Source organism: Polyergus mexicanus, unplaced genomic scaffold (genome assembly GCF_030449975.1).
Source record: "Polyergus mexicanus isolate NDT 795.1 unplaced genomic scaffold, iyPolMexi1.0 SCAF_13, whole genome shotgun sequence".
NCBI lineage: Eukaryota > Metazoa > Arthropoda > Insecta > Hymenoptera > Formicidae > Polyergus > Polyergus mexicanus.
In genome coordinates, this window is record NW_027223333.1 from 9,268,015 (window position 1) to 9,284,436 (window position 16,422).

A 16,422-nucleotide genomic window follows, 5' to 3' on the forward strand; every position below is an offset into this window, starting at 1 on the left:
CGTGATAATGCACACTATCAAATATACTCGATTATTATAGTTTTCTACAATTATATACTGTAACAATAATATAAGTTTTATGTTTTTCTTCCGCAGAAAAAAAATAAGAGAGTTATTTATGAAATAATTATACAGAAAAATACATCCTTCATGTGTGATCGGCTGTGTCATTCATCCTTATTATTTCTATCGCACGTTTGACGAAAATTGAAAACTCCTGCGACGAATGATGACGTTCCCCGACATATTTTTGTTGGGGGGGGGGGGGGGAAACGACTCCGAATTGAAATCGAAAATCCTCTTGCTTCGGATTATAATAAATCGGAGACCATCGAGATTAACGTGAAGCTGAAATATAACGGTAACGATCGTGGAGATGTCTTGTACATCAACGCCATATATCTTATTTATAAAGAAGATAAACAAAGAATGCGAGCGATGCGGTATGGGATTGAAAAAATGATATGATATCTCTTGGAGAATAAAAGTATATTTTTTCAGAATAAAAATTGGATATAGGAGGAAAGTGGTACCTCCTTGAGATAACGACGGAATAAAGCAAAAGATCTTTCTCAATGGGAACTAGACCTAATACAGGACATAATAGATGATTATGTTATGTTGGATAACGGCTGAGAAAAGAAAAAAACAAAAGCGCACTCATTGTCAAGTATCATTCCAAAGTTTACAAGTATACAGTAGGAACTGTTACATAATTAAAGATCATTAGTAGTGACGTCATCATCATCATCATCATGATCATCATTTTTTAGCATCAGCACTTTCGGACGATCGCTCTTTCTTGTGGGAGAATATCGCAGGAGTCAAGCCAAAGCCAACCAACGAACGAAGACCGTGGTAGGAAAGGCAATCGAGGAAAAGAAAAAGGATGAAGAGGCGCGAGAAGAAGGCTACGGGAATCTCCTCCCGATATCCGGATTGGAATTGCAGATGGCGCCCAACCTTGCGCCACCTCGCCATCACCGTTGCCGTCGTCGCCGCAGCTGCCGCCAGCCGCCAGCCGCCAGTCGAGTCCGACCGACCTACCGACCGCGGGGCGCGGCAGAAGGGGGAAGGGAAGGAAGGGGCTGCGCCCGCTCTCTCGGCTCCTTGTAGTCTTCCTACGATCCGCCATCCGCTCCGTCGGCCAGTGTTTACGCCGACGACGAGAGGTATTCGCGATCGAAACCGGAGAGAACGGAAGAGCTTGGCGCGACAGTTGGAGAAATAGAGAGTGAGAGGAAGAGAGAGGAGGGATAGGGATAAAATCGAGAGAGGTGGGGTACTCTAAGGGGAGCTAAGAGGAAGATGTCTTTCATGCCGCCGTTGATACTTTCGAGAGACGAAACATCGAACGTCGATACTCTCGATCGACGAACGGACGAACGTGGCGATTAATAGGTCCTCGGGCTTCGGGCCCTTCCTCTCGTTAGCCGATGCTCGTCGATTGACGCGACACTAATCGTCACGCGACGTCGTTGCCACCGCTCTACCACGATAGCGCACCTCGGTAGCAAGATAACCTACTCGCAAAACACTCACAGAAGGTTTGTTTCCAATTAAGCGCTCAACGGACGTCTCGCGCGCCTCATTCGCGTTATTAAATCCTCGTCAACGATGAAAACAAGGGTATATCGACGTATAAAGATAGAAATAGAAAGCAGCTCTCGTCGCGCGATAGTAGATCCTAGAATCCCCTCCGTTCACCTCCTCCCGATCTCAAAGAACCGTAGCCTTGCAAAATGGCCACCTAATTAATTCCATGTAATTCGTTTTACAATCTTATCGCGCCGATTTCTAGGAAAGAATCTCAAAGACAGGGATCGCAACCGATGCCGAAACCGTTATCCCAACGAATCAATCGAGTTACTACGGTCAGAGTTTATCGAGTCTCTACGAGTTACACGATAATGATCCTCCGCGTCATCTAAAATATTGCGCGCGCGCTCGGGTAAACGAGCGTCCATTGAATTTTCCGAGTCGACCCGTTGCGCGTCCATTTCCGCCCACGCTCTTCTCTACCGGATATTTTCGGGACGAGAAACTAAAATCGAACACGTATGCGGGCACTCTGAGTAATCTTTCATACATTCCCCGTTGTGCAAATTAAAATTAATTTTCTTCGAAATTTATCTCGCAAAGAGACGTATAGTGTAGTGTATTCTTTTTGAAAAATTTTATATAATTTTATATATTTTATATCGCGTAACGTAAGTATCAATCTTTAAGGGCACGAGGTAGCTGTAACGATCGAAACAAAATATGCATTATATATATATATATATCATGGGATTTTTGCAAGAAACATCTTTCGAAGAAAGATCAAGATTTAAAATAAATATATATAATTTTACTTTAATATGATTGCCATTTAAATTTTTTAAATAGTATATCGTAAAAATATTTAAGAGAGACGTTTACATATGTGAAAGATTAAAAAGACGCTTCTTCGAATTTTGATCTCGTTTGGATTCTCCAAGCAGGCGAATCATCGATGACGTGTTTCCTCCGTGAACGCGGATACCCATCGCGAGTAAGAGCGCATGTATACGTCAGTGGCGCGGGATTAATCATGGCGTCAATATCAGTGGCACGATGTGAGATTTCTTGCGGCCGTGAAAGCCACTTTAGCCATTAAATTCGATCTGCGTTCTCGCGGAATCACGAGCCAATAACACGACTCTCCTCAACGATTCTTGGTAAACAACGGCGGGCGTGTCACGAATTCTGTTCCTGTCATAATCAGCTGTACTTTCTTGCGACGCCTCCACTCCTAACGCCTCCTCAATCTACAGCTTACTTCCTTTCGAACGTAAAGTGTAAAAAATATATCTAATCTAATGACATTGGAACTTTTCCATAGCTCGTTTACGGCGTCGATTATATAATAGATCGAGGAGATTCAACGTCAATACCGATCATTGATATCGTAGCCATATGTTTAGCGTTCATCGTATGTTGGCGCGAAACGATAAATCGCCGCAAAGTATGCATCAAAAAAAAAAAATTATCTCGCATAGTCACACACGCGTTTTTCTGCCCTTTTTGCATTTTAAACGAGGGGAATGTATTATATTATTTGGGCTGATTATGTATATATACTTTCTAAAGGATATAGTAGAGTAAGCGGTTAATTTTTAAGGTAAAGAAATTTCGCATAAATCATTCTCCGAAGAATTATCGCGGAGATCGCGAGGAAGGGAGAGGAAGTTTACGCGCTCTCCGAAACGTAATCCGTTCACCGCGCATGATTTCACGAGCATGATGCAAAGTTTCGTGGCTCGGCGATATTGCGATATCGCACACCGCGATAGATCTCCTCGTTTACGGAGTTTAGTAACGATCGAGACGCGCCTACGATACCGATAGATCCGGGACGCGAGTGGAGGAGACAACGCGGAGGGTAGGAAAAAATTATTCCCTCGTAAGAGAAGAGAAATAATCTTACATAATTAAAGGCTAATTCTCATCTCTATCGGTAGGAAAAGAAAGAAAGAATAACAAAAAGAGGATATGACAGAGCATCATTGCCATTGTTGTTGCCATCGTCATCGTTGAAGCGCGTCTAGATCGCTTCCTCCATTGTGCCGAGAGGAACAGATGTATGTGCGCGCGCGCGCGCGCGCACGCACATCCGCTCGGAGCGTAACGTGAACCGGAATTTGTTACAGCCGCACACGTGTCGAGGACGACAACGGTGAAAAGGCAGTCCAGTAGCCGGATGATCGACGCGCTGACAGATCGCGATATCGCTCCGATAAAGCTTTTTAATCGCCCCTTCTATTAGAGCGAGTGCGTCGCGAAGCGGGTGAACGTTCGGAGGAGGTGACAGGCGACAGGCGACGAAAGTCCGTGCCATTGTTCCGCGATCGTGTCGCCAGAAGACGCGGTTGGACGCTGCGGAGAGGTGATCGTTATCGTCGTCGCCAGACGGTGACCATCGGCTCCGAGGATGACGAGGATCGACGATCGCGGCAACGCGTAGAGATTGCTGGGATAATTATTCCTGAACGCCATGTTGGCCGCGGCGGGCAAGGGCGAGAGAAGAAATCTGCGCGGAAGTGCGCGACTCTCGTCCAAGATGTCGGGAAGGCTGCCCCGGTTGCGCGCACTGCGACCGCGATCGCAGCAGCAACGGACGAGGACGGACGCTACCCGCAGATCGGAAAGTAACCTTAAAGAGACCGCGAGTTATGAGGAGGAGGAGGAGGAGGGGGAGGAGGAGCTCGACGCGAAGAGATGCGACGAGGAGGAGAAGAAAGCCAAAGATACGGGGAAGATGACGGACACGGCGAGCATCGACATGGCGAACGAAATGGACGACGAGGAAGACGACGACGGCGACAACGGTAGCGGCGACGAGGTGACCATGACAGCTATCGTCGACGAGGGGAACGAAGAGGCGACATCGGACAACGGCGACGATATCGTTGACGTTGACATTGACGTTGACGTGGACGTGGAGATGAGAACCGAAGAAGGAACGATCGAGACGACGAACGAGCAGGCTTCTTACGAGTGCAAGAGCTGCAAACCACCCAGAATGCTACCCGATATCAAGGCCTACTTGGAGCATCTCCGTAAGGAGCACAAGTATAAGGTGAGCAAGGCAACGGCAAGGCCGTTCCTCTCCCGTCCGGATTCATATCCTAGACTCTGTCTTCGTTTTGCGCTCTCGTGTTCGGGGTTTTTTTTATTATTATTATTATTATTATTATTATTATTCTTTTACTTTTACATATTTCATCTTTCCCTCTCTCTCTCTCTCTCTCTCTCTCTCTCTCTCTCTCTCTCTCTCTCTCTCTCTTTTTTTTTTTTTTTTTAAGTAGAAGCTGTTTTTGTGAAAACGCGAAATACGCGATAAAAGGCAAGGCGATAAGCGCTAAGGTACGTTGCGCGTTACTAATTTACATTTACACGATCGGAGTTTTCTCTAGTGTGACGACGTATTAAGCGAATGATTCATATGAAGACAATACACTGATCAGTTCGCAGGAATATGTTTTATTGTAATTTTTAGGGTAAAAACGGGCACAATCCAGTCGAAAATCGTTGCCCTACGTGTTCGTTGAACGTGAAAGATCTTGAAACTCACCAAAGAGTGCATCATTTGAAAAGAAAATTCTTTCGATGCGCAAAATGCGATTACATGACGCACATCAGAGCGCGTTATACTAAGCATGTTAAATATCATTCTATGCCGATGATCAAGTGCGATGCTTGTGATTTTAGTTCAGCGTATAAGGTTTGTTTCTTCATAATCCTACTTGGTTTCCGAGAGACGAGTGATTATAAATCACAAATTTTCCAGGGGTTTGAAGAGAAGCTTGCGATTACTTTAAGATTATATCTATATAAATTATACGTGTATCTTTTTTAACGCTATTTTTCAGTGGAATCTAGAAAGACATATGCGGAATCATGGAGGTGGAGGTGCTTTCAAATGTCGCGCTTGTAATTTTACTGCTGATATCCGTCAGAGCTTAACGGTGCACGAGTCGTATCATCACGACCCACCAGTGAGTCATGTCAACCGCAAAAGTAATAACGCTTTTGAACGTAAGCCACGAAATAGTCCGAAACGTTATAATCAGGTAACGCAAGCATACACGATTGTTATATTCTTTGTTGAAATATATTGATTAGTCGTGTTAAATAATCATGTTTAATATGTCCGTTAGGTTGGAGCGAGTGACTTTCGAGCAGCGTTAAATAAAACTGCAAGTACAACCACGTCGGCCAATTCTACCGATTCATTCGTATCGGATCATTCGTTGATTTCAATAGACGATAAGAGAAGCGCTTTAGCCAATGCCGAATGCATTGCATTGAAATGCGAAGAAAAGGGATGTCAATTTATAACAGCCTGGGATTCCGAGATGCAACGTCATTTAGCGGAATGTCACGCCCCGATTGCTTCACCCAAGCCAAGGAAACCACTGCCACGATTAATTCCATTAAGTTTAGCTAATTCTAAGCCCAATAATACAATTGGCAATAGTGGGCCATCCACAACTCTGCTGAAGGTTCCACGGGTCAGAGTGAGACCCGAGTTGGCGCAAATTGCGAGGGATACAGAACTGGCCAAAATGTATGGAAATAAAGAGGTTAGTTGTTTATTGAGCGAAACAATTTGTTTTCGTTGTTGCGTAAAACGTGAATGTAATACACATATAATTTTAATTACTTATACTATTGTAAATTTGTATACGATAATCTTTATGTGCGCACCAATGCACACTAATGCATCTGACCGAATTCGCTATATGTTTTCGTCATTTTGTTGCAGTGTGTTTTTATTTTATTACCGTTTATCATTTGATTTTTCAGGCCGCGAATTCGAAGAGGGACCTCAATACCGCGGCCGGTATATTTGAGAGAAAGAACGCTTCCTTCTTCGATAAGCTTAAGGAAAAACTAACGACGTCGGCGTCGATTAATAATAACGGCGTGCCAGAGGTAGCTGTAAGTAGCGAGAACGATTTGAAATGCTGGTGTACGTTTAAAGCTAGTAGCATGGAGGAACTAGCTTGCCATAAACAGACACATCACACTGCGCTCAGCGTATCCGTGGGTACGACACGTTGTCCTAAGTGTAGAAGACGTTGCAAGAGTACAACTGATCTTCAAGTGCACATGCAATGCTGCCATTCGCGCAACGACACAACATCGTCCATCGATAGTAGTTTAGAGAAAATAACGAATTGCTCGGACGTCCGCATGACCTCGTCTTACCGTGGTGAATACTCTTTTCCATCGCAAATGGATTGGGACGCGAATCTCAGAGGATTAAATTCTTCTGGATCCTCGGTACAGTGCTTGATGATAATGATCTATGTATATGAGATAAGAAAGTTACTACGCGAAAAGATATCGCGATTCTCTGCGAAAATCACTGCGATCTATATAAAGCAGCTAAAAAGTTATTCGTGGAACGCGGGCGTTTATGTGAAATAAACTTTTTTTTATCGCTGTATGAATATTTATTTTAGCCATATGTTTTATATAATTTATATTTTTTGTAAAATAGTTAAAGATCTATTATACTACTAGTGTTAGTGTGTTAGCACATATAAAGCATATATCTTAGAAGTGTGCAGAAGCTCTGTGTATCGCGAAACATTAATTAGAGAATGTTAATTAGAGCCTCGTTATTTTTTTTTTATTCTTTTTTTTTTTTCGTTTATTATTAAGAATGTGCTTTACATATTGCATAGTGGATGTCGAGCATCTCTCTTCTAGTTTGTTACTAGTTCATTATTGGCATCCTGAGTTTGTTACGATAAAAAAAAAACTTTTATCAGGTTGAAGGTGGTCCGACACATCCGACCGGGCGGCGAGTATTCAAATGTCCCCATTGTCCGTTTTGGGCTTCCACCGCAAGTCGCTTTCACGTTCATATAGTCGGTCATTTAAACCGGAAGCCGTTCGAGTGTTCTATGTGCGCGTATCGTTCTAACTGGCGATGGGACATCACAAAACATATTAAACTTAAAGCAGCTAAAGACGCAGTGCATACGACCGCCAGAGTGCTCATGACGGATGAGACAGGTCGACGGAATTATTCCAAGTATAACAAATACCTCGCACAGGTGAAATAATGAATCTTAATAGTTACATAATAACTCATTGACTTATATCATATCGAGCGTAATGATTTAATATGCAATAATTTGCCTTGTGAAAGGGATGACAGAATCTCGGCACCACAATTCGGCCATGGCGCTCAAACGCCTTGATTGACACTGTGACACTCATTATAAGCATATTCTTAGTAATTATAAACGGGAAAAAAAAATATCGATTCTATCTTTCTTTACAAAAGAGTTTCAGATCGATATTTTTGAAAATTATGTAAATATCAAACAAAACCGATTTTTCATTAAGAATGCGATACAAAATTTTTGGCGTAGATGTAGTTTGATAAATGTATTTCATGATTACATCATTCAATATTTTGTCATACGCAAAATTCTGTTTACATAGAGCAATGTTTTCTGGTACAGGTAGAACAGCAACCATGGGACGAAGATCATATGGAGGAACGTAGCATAGAAGAAGCCAACTCTGACGGGCTTGCCTCGACAAAGTTGTTAATCGTAGACAACAACAAAGAGTACGTTCCAACGATTGATCTCGCATCACAATCTCCCGTTACGATCTTGTCATCGAGCGAGACGAATCAGAACGGTCATAATGTCGATGTGAGTTTGCGACCTCCACCACCGCTTAAAGCGGCAATCAAGAGTCGCGGACAGTCTCTGCTGAAGAACAATCCAATTACGTATATACATACTACTAGCAGCGGCGGTGCGCTTTCTATATCTACAGCGACAGATGAGAGCAAACGCATTCAGTGGAAGTGCAAACGTTGCAATTTTCGAGATTTCAATAAAGACACCGTTTTGTTACACGTTAAGTCCCATTATGAATCTGCTGATCAGGAACCCACCGAAGAAAGAGTAAGTTTTATACTGTCAAATATATTATATCTTATTTCTTGCGGTCGTAAAGCAATTGTGCTCGAATTTAAATATTCCTTCTCGGAATAATATTGCTTTGAAAAAAGAAAGAAAATATAAATATGTTACCTGAGCAGATAATTAAATAATATAAGCGGAGCCACTATTACTAGACACGCAAATAGTTGATGTAAAAGAAATATTCTTCTCTCTCTTTCTTGCTTTTAATCTTCATATTTTTATATTCAGTTACCTTTAACAAAATCCAATTTAATATGCTTCTTTGTCTTTTTCACAGAATCCATTTGGTTGTGGGGATTGTCCCTTTTCAGCACCTGATGCTGCGACTCTGTCTCTTCATAGGATGCACCATCGGCCAAATTTGGAAGCTATATTCAAATGCTATCTTTGTCCATACTACGTTAGTACAAAGGCGTATGTGTCGCTGGTAACGCATTTTATGAACATGAACATTATTTCCTTTTAATATGGAATAGTAGCTCACAGTAGCTGACAGTTTTTTTTTGTTTTTTTTTTTTTTAAGCGTGCTAACTTTGTTATGTAAAGAAGAGTGTATTAAAAAAAGCATAAGATATATAATATTTATATATAATGCCATTTTTCTATTTGTTATGCTACAGAGAACTGTTGGAGCACGCTAGACTTCACGGAGAAGAGTTGGCTGCTATCCATCAGCAAAACATGGATTCGCCAAGTTCCAAGGGTAAATTGCAACAAGTGTCGATTTCCGACGTCGGTAAGTTTCATAGATTGTACATTCAAATTGGAACACACACACATACATACATATAATATTCAAACATTTGTCACAATTTCAAATATTTGCTTTATAGGCATTTCTCGAACAAAGAACGAAGCATCTATAGAACAAGTGATTCAAATAACGTCGCGTAATAATGTAACGACAACTTCAAAAGCCGCTCCGGGTGTAGTCCCACCACCGCCACCACCACCGTCGCTTCTCCTAGACACCCGCGCTCTTCCGGACGCTCCGCTCGTCTGGGTATCGCGACCAGATGGCACGCTGACGAAGATGCTCAAATGTCGTCACTGTCCCTATGTATCGTCGCGTCGTGCGGAGGTACGCGACCATGAGACGATGCACGTAGATACACCGGCTCAAGGTCCCTTGATTGCCTGCACAGATTGTAGCTTCACCTGCGCGCGTCGGGAAATTATGATCGCGCATACGGAGATGCATGCGGGATCTCTGGGCACCGTTCACTGCCTAGTCGACGAGACACGGCCCGATTCTCAACAGGCGAGTGATCTAGCCACTCTACTCGGCATGACGCACACCCCAGTATTGGGCACCGAACCTGATTTACACGACTCTCGTTTGGTACATTGTTGCGGCAAATGTCCGGCGCGATTCCTATGCGAGAAGGAATTGCGTATCCATTTGCGCTATCATACCACAGAGCTAGCGCATTCGTGCCAATGGTGTTCGTACGCGGCACGTCAGTCGACGCATCTTCTGGCTCATCAAAAAGCGCATTCGAGCGAGTATCAAGAGCGCACTAAGTATTTGTTATCTCTGTATGGGCATTCACAACGTTATCCACCGCCCGCGACGGCATGCGTCGAGGCGGGGAATCAGGAGAGCAATAACAGTGGCGTGCCCAATGTTGCGTGGATCGTCGTCGAAATCAATGAGAACGCGAACAACAGCGGCGTGTCGGCCGTTCAAAGGACTGGAGGGAATCAGGTGTTCACGTGTGCTAAATGTCCAGCGCGCTATTTCAGGCTAGATGCTTTGGAATATCACATGACTTTACACGGTTCGAACAATCGGTTTAAGTGCAACGATTGCGACTATTCGTCAAAAACGGCACAGAATCTGGTCAAGCACCAGGTGGTACACCGACGACACAATGAAATCGGCGGCGAAACGATTGCAACGGCGTCATCGACCACCGCTGCAGCTACCTCCTCCGCTTCAGTTTCAGCCCCCGTTTTGTCCGTGCAACCGCCACCGGATCCGCAATTCGGTATCTTCATGCGCGGTAATCCCAACTTTGTTTATCAGGGTTACTTGCGGAACGGCCGTTTAAAGGAAAAGCGCTACAAGTGCCACAAGTGTCCGTCCGCTTTCGAGAAGCGCGAGCAGTACAGGGTCCATCTAACGCTACACGGTGCTAAACAACGTTATCGCTGCGACACATGTGATTATTCTGTCAAATATTACGCGAATTTTATACAGCATTTGAAGAAGCATCAGGCAAACGCGGAAGCGCAAGCATCGCGCAGACAGTTCGAGGATGAACATATTTCAGTGGACAACGACAGTATCACCGATGTAGCTATCGCGTCGACTTCATCACGTAAATCCTCACGATCATCCGTCGCCGTTGCGTCTTCCGGTAACAATGTGACAAACACATTGCAACCCTCCAATCAAGATAAACAGAGCCTGTTGTTAATGCAAAAGAAGGGTATCATTTCTGCGACGGGTGAGCCCGATGCAGAAACGATCCGTTGCCTCAGCTGTCCGTTCTCCACTACCGATAAGGATGTGATGGACGCGCACAAGCGTCGTCACGGCATCGAGCGTATGACTCCGCCATGTCCGCACTGCGATTATATTCCGCGAAAAGACGAGAATATCGGTGAACACATCAAACTGCACTTTACAAGATTATATAAACCCGAATCGTATCTTATTGTCGAGTTGCTGACACTGATGATGGAAAAGGTACCCAAAATAAACAATAAAGAGGAGGAGAAGGGAAGACAGCGGGTGAAAGAGCTCCTGTTCAAGGAATGCGCCGACGGCAGATTTCTGCCGCTTACCGAACCGCACTCTCTATCTCTAGGTACCTCAACCGTAAACAAAAAGAGGGTCATCGTGGATCCGAACACAGGCGAAACTAAGAATAATCTTGCCACATAAATGGAACATTTTTACTCAACGGTTATGATCGCGGACATTTGTGTCCATGGCATATTTGCACGCATTTTTCTATATAAGACTGGTCCGAAATAGATGATATAAAAAACTTTGCGAACAATTATAAGTTAGTGCGCATTATAAAAATCGACGATTTTGTTTTCGAGATAGTTAATGATAAAAGTCAGAACTTATCAGAGCGATAAATTAATTTAAACTAAATTTCTATGAATACATATATATATAAATTTGTTATATCATGTAATAAAATATTAATTTTTCGGCCATGTTTTAGTTGCCACGCATTAATCATTTATATTGTTACAGTTTCTTACATTCATTGTTGACATATTGTTCATTAACTTTAAGCGATAATGAATGTATGCGAGTATACTCTATATGTAAACTTAATAGTGTTTTATGCCATATTTTGTGAATTCTATGACCATCATTACTGTAAATATTTATTTGAAACTGTCAATCTTGTACAATACACAATCATGTACGATAATAAATGCTCACACTGTGTATATACATATATACATATATATATATATATATATATATATATATATATATATATATATATACGCGTGTTTTTATATTTAGATATATAATATATATCTAAATATATAAAGCTATAAATACAATCCGCATAATAAATAGAACTATCCGGAAAAAATCATATTTATCTAAATCTGCAGATTTTTAATTCTAATCTGTAAATTATTAATAATTTACTAGATAAAGGTAAGATTATAATTGCAATGCAAATGTCGGACTTGATTGATATGTACATTGAAATAGTTTGTCATGTTTTTTGCATCATTTATAGAATAATTTACAGAAATGTGTATATAATCAATACTAGAATTGTCGCGATAATTTTTGTCTACAAAATGATACTTTAATTGGAGGATGTATATATATATATAAAAGTTGGAGATCTATGATACATAACGTGAAAGATGTAACAGATCTACCGTCTTATCATTTTTGACTTTTTGCTTTTGATATCACAGTCCAACTTGCGTCATCTTCATCTCCACCAAGTGCAAATGTGAAAAGTGCAAAACAGCAGCTAAGAAAAATGAATCTTTTACATATTTACTATATTTGTGATTTAACGAACCTCGGTATGCGATTCTGAAAATGAAAAGATAAAGAGAGCAACAGTGTTATTGATATTAACATTGATAAAATAACGTTTTTTCGTTTACAACATTAAACACTCCATCATATTATCAAAAATTAAAAATAACAGTCTTGTTTTCCATAGCAGCACGTTTGCTATTCATTTTTTTTTTCTTTCTAATGCCTCAGTATATACATCTATTTTATTTTAAATTCAGAAAGAGGATAATATAGGTTGCGGTCGGGAAGAGAATCTAGAAATGCTTCGAAGCGTTTGATTGACCAATCAGGACAAAAAGAGTAAAGATTTCTTTATTCTGATTGGTTAATGCAATGCTTCGAAGCATCTCTAGCGTCTTCTCCACCGCAGCCATAGTGCAGTTATAAAAAATGCATTTTGTTTGATTCTAGGAAAATTTTGAATCGTTTGATTGATCAGAACGATAGGGAGAAAGATTTCTTTGCTCTGATTGGACAATTTAATGCTACTCAATCCCACGAGTAGGATTTCCGAACGCATTCTTTAATAGCAGATTGCAGGTGACATGTGTCTATCTGCGTTTTTTTGGTTTGTATTTCTTCATTGATGCAAAAGGAACTTGTTAACATACATAGTGATTAATGGAACAAAGTGCAAAGTTCTCTAAAATAATTTCAAGATATGTAATGCAAAAAAAATGCGAATAAAGAGAGGTTATCTAAACCAATTATTAAAATATTTCGTTATTTACAAGGATACGATAAAATTCGATTTAAGATGAGAACTACCAACGAAGAAATAGATGAAACCGGCAAACTGCGATCAAATGACAATAATACGGTTGAAAATGTCCGAGTAGAATTGAGAGAAGCTACTTTAACAACGAGAAAGCAGAATCGTACGTCCGCGTGGAGTAAGAATCGTAAAAACTTGGGGGAATGTCTAGGGAATGAACTGTTTTCGATCGAGTATGTTATTGAGAGAATAAAGCTTCTTAAGAAGAAAAGAATAACTCTTGAAGATTATAGATATTTGCCTAACGCTCTTATCCAGGTACATTTTTCACAAAATTGATTTTTTTTAATTATTTGACATTTTTTGTATATATTGTAAATTTACTTATTATATCCTATACAACTATAATATATCACAAGAGACAATGTAAATAGTAGACTATAATAATATTATTTAATTTCTTGTATTTATTAGTCGGAAGAAAATATTTATGCATTTTTAAGAGTAGATCAAAGTTTATCAGGCTTGATACGTGATTTGTCTGGCAACAATTCAACTTTACAATTATATGCAGCCAATTGCTGCTGTAATATTGCTCTTGGAAATACAAAAGCATGTACAGCATTGGGGAAAGCAATTATTCCATATCTACTTATCGAACTAGAAAGCTTAAATTATATATTGCTGGTAAGTTTATCTAACTAACATTAAATAAAAAAAGAGCAAAATGTCAGTTAGTCAATTCAAGTTAATTTTGTTACCTGTCAAACTTGTATAGAAGTTTTAAAAAGTACATAAATTTATCTTCTCTTTTCAGGATGTATGCATTTGGACAATTGGTAATTTAGTTGCAGGAAGCAATGTAGCTTTTTCGGTTTTACATGCACAGCATTGTTTGAAATATTTAATTTTATTGTTATCCAATTGTGATGATTCAATACTTCCATCTATAATATATGCACTTTTACATTATGTACATATGGGTTTTTATGAGATATCGTAAGTATCATTCATTTTTATGCATTGAAATATACTAGTTAAGCTTACAAGAAAATATTTAATATAGCTTTAATATTTACAGAAAAAATGATATGGCACAGCTTGTTCAAGTTATTATAAAGCGAAATTTCTTATACGAGAATTCAGATTTTATTTGGTTGTTAGCATTGTTATCCTCTTCAACAATATGCACGACATATTTGCACTCTATTTTGCCACAAATTGTTGATCATCTTTATCTATTATTTTTTGGCTCAGATGAAATAGCTCATGTCAACGAGGTTTGCCATTTCTATCTCTTTCTCTTTCGTCTATATATAATAAAACTATAAAATTAAAAGTAAAGATTCACAAAATTTAGTTTTTTTTTCCAGATTACAGCATCTATACGTATACTAGCTAACACACTGTATAATTCTTGCGAAGATAAAACAGATATTCTACTGAGGAACTCGAAATACTCACATGAGAACTTGTGTCTTTTATTGAATAAATTATTATCACATCAATATATGCATATTAGAAGAGAAACCTTGTGGTTAATAGGTAACTGTGCTGATTTGAATAAAAAAATGTAGAAAGAATATAAATGAGATATAATCTAATTTGTATTGTAATAAATTGCAGGAAATTTGTACAATCACAGATCACCCAGTGTTGGTAAAAATATAAGAGATCTTGTAGCTTTTTTACCAGCACTGAATCAGGCTTTTCTCTCAGTTGCTAATTGTGCATAAGCGAATGTTAAAAGGATGTCTTCTTTTTTCAGAAAGGTACATTATACAGTATTTTAAAAAAAATAATTTCTAAAGTATGTAATGCAAATATAGAAAAATATATTTACAATTATATAATTATATAATTTTATTATAATAAAGAAGACAGCTCCATAGAGATTATACTTATAAGATATAAACGCGTTAATTTATAAAATATGTAACTCTTCTATATTGTGTTCACACATATACCTATAATGGTTACGATATTTACATATAAAATATATGTAAATGTGCGGTGGATTATCAAGAAACTGTGTATTTTTAACGAATGTTGTCTTACTATATTCTCTTCGCGATGATATGCAGGAAATTTGGATGTTGATTTCTTCGATGTCGGTTGAATGAATCTTAAAGCCGATCGCTCAATCGTCACGTGCTTTTTGTCGATGTAATAACGTATTGCGTAATGTATTGCGAAAGTGTGCATGTACTATACAGTTTATACGGTACCTAAGTAGAACTTTTTTCCTCGGAGGATTTTACGATGCCAAAGTGGATTTTTTTTATATCCAAGTGCCGATAGTTTTATTTACTTTCTATTGAAAAATCTTCTTACTTACATTTTTGCAAATATTTTTATTTATTTTTAATCAAGCTTAAATAGCTCTATTTATTAAGTTTAATATCTCTAATCGAAACTTTTTTTGTGTATTTTTTGTAAAGATATATGTACAGATATAGTACATAGGACTACGTGCTTATTTCTTTGAGTTTGGTCGACATTGGAGGCCTATGTGTCTCTTTTCCTAGCATCTCAATTTTCTATATGGAGGGAGACAAAATCACCAATGAGATGCTAGGAAAAGAGACAAAATAGACCTCCCATGTAGTATCTCTTTTTCTACAGTGAGCGCGCGTTTGCTATTGCAACACTCAGTCCATTCTATATGGTTCGCACCCACATAGCCATGTAAAACTCTGATCAATAACGAAGGAAGATAGGCATCACCATCAATATCATGTATTTGAATAAACATTTATTGCTTCCCTTTAAGCCTACAAATATTCTTAACATAATTAATATCATCTATTTACATTATATCTTTTCGCTCGCAACTTACGGACACGAAGATCGAGAATGGAATCGAAGCGGCCTACAATGCACGAATCAAGTTACTCGACTCAACTTGATTCGTGCATCGTAGAGCGTATCTGTCTTAATTCTTCGACTGCTATGCTATATATGCTACGTTATTGATTTTATTTTCATATAAAAGTTCAATCTCTTCTCGATTAACATCTGCGCCTCATATTGATCGCGTAATTCTTGTAGCTGCAGAGTATCGGTCCTCCTTCAGGAGGATACTCTGCAGCTACAAGAATTACGCGATCAATATGTTACTGTTTCCGAGCGTCGAGCAATGCTTTTAATCGATCAATTTCCTTTTCTGCTATCTGCGTCCTTCGTCTTCTTCTCCAATC

The 16,422-nt window shown here is 39.5% G+C and overlaps 2 protein-coding genes across 9 annotated transcripts; both read left to right on the plus strand.

Moving 5' to 3' along the window:
- The first annotated feature begins 267 nt into the window (after positions 1-267).
- Positions 268-11,895, plus strand: LOC138938900 (zinc finger protein 91). 8 transcript variants are annotated; one of them, XM_070306285.1, is made up of 12 exons: positions 268-361; positions 502-1,547; positions 3,483-4,600; positions 5,021-5,245; positions 5,394-5,594; positions 5,682-6,107; positions 6,331-6,810; positions 7,305-7,592; positions 8,007-8,462; positions 8,761-8,897; positions 9,104-9,219; positions 9,317-11,895. In XM_070306285.1, exons 3-12 carry the CDS (start codon positions 4,016-4,018, stop codon positions 11,374-11,376), a joined length of 4,974 nt encoding a protein of 1,657 aa, XP_070162386.1. In that variant the 5' UTR covers positions 268-361; positions 502-1,547; positions 3,483-4,015; the 3' UTR covers positions 11,377-11,895. The 8 variants fall into 8 exon arrangements, with proteins under 8 accessions (XP_070162386.1, XP_070162384.1, XP_070162391.1 ...); XM_070306283.1 differs by having other exon boundaries at positions 3,672-4,600; XM_070306290.1 differs by having other exon boundaries at positions 3,672-4,600; positions 6,331-6,465.
- A 1,156-nt stretch (positions 11,896-13,051) lies between these two features.
- Positions 13,052-15,022, plus strand: LOC138938697 (transmembrane and coiled-coil domain-containing protein 6). Its single transcript, XM_070305887.1, has 6 exons — positions 13,052-13,540; positions 13,697-13,909; positions 14,040-14,221; positions 14,304-14,502; positions 14,596-14,767; positions 14,849-15,022. The coding sequence occupies exons 1-6, from the start codon at positions 13,265-13,267 to the stop codon at positions 14,956-14,958; spliced, it is 1,152 nt and encodes a 383-aa protein (XP_070161988.1). The 5' UTR covers positions 13,052-13,264; the 3' UTR covers positions 14,959-15,022.
- The last annotated feature ends 1,400 nt before the right edge of the window (positions 15,023-16,422 follow it).

Excerpts from the sequence above, each read along its gene's own strand:
- LOC138938900 (XM_070306285.1), top strand. The coding sequence starts at position 4,016 with ATGTTGGCCGCGGCGGGCAAGGGCGAGAGAAGAAATCTGCGCGGAAGT. Across the intron at positions 8,463-8,760 it reads AGGAACCCACCGAAGAAAGA|AATCCATTTGGTTGTGGGGA; the intron begins GTAAGTTTTATA and ends TCTTTTTCACAG. Across the intron at positions 9,220-9,316 it reads AGTGTCGATTTCCGACGTCG|GCATTTCTCGAACAAAGAAC; the intron begins GTAAGTTTCATA and ends TTTGCTTTATAG.
- LOC138938697 (XM_070305887.1), top strand. The coding sequence starts at position 13,265 with ATGAGAACTACCAACGAAGAAATAGATGAAACCGGCAAACTGCGATCA. Across the intron at positions 13,910-14,039 it reads GCTTAAATTATATATTGCTG|GATGTATGCATTTGGACAAT; the intron begins GTAAGTTTATCT and ends TTCTCTTTTCAG. Across the intron at positions 14,503-14,595 it reads AAATAGCTCATGTCAACGAG|ATTACAGCATCTATACGTAT; the intron begins GTTTGCCATTTC and ends TTTTTTTTCCAG.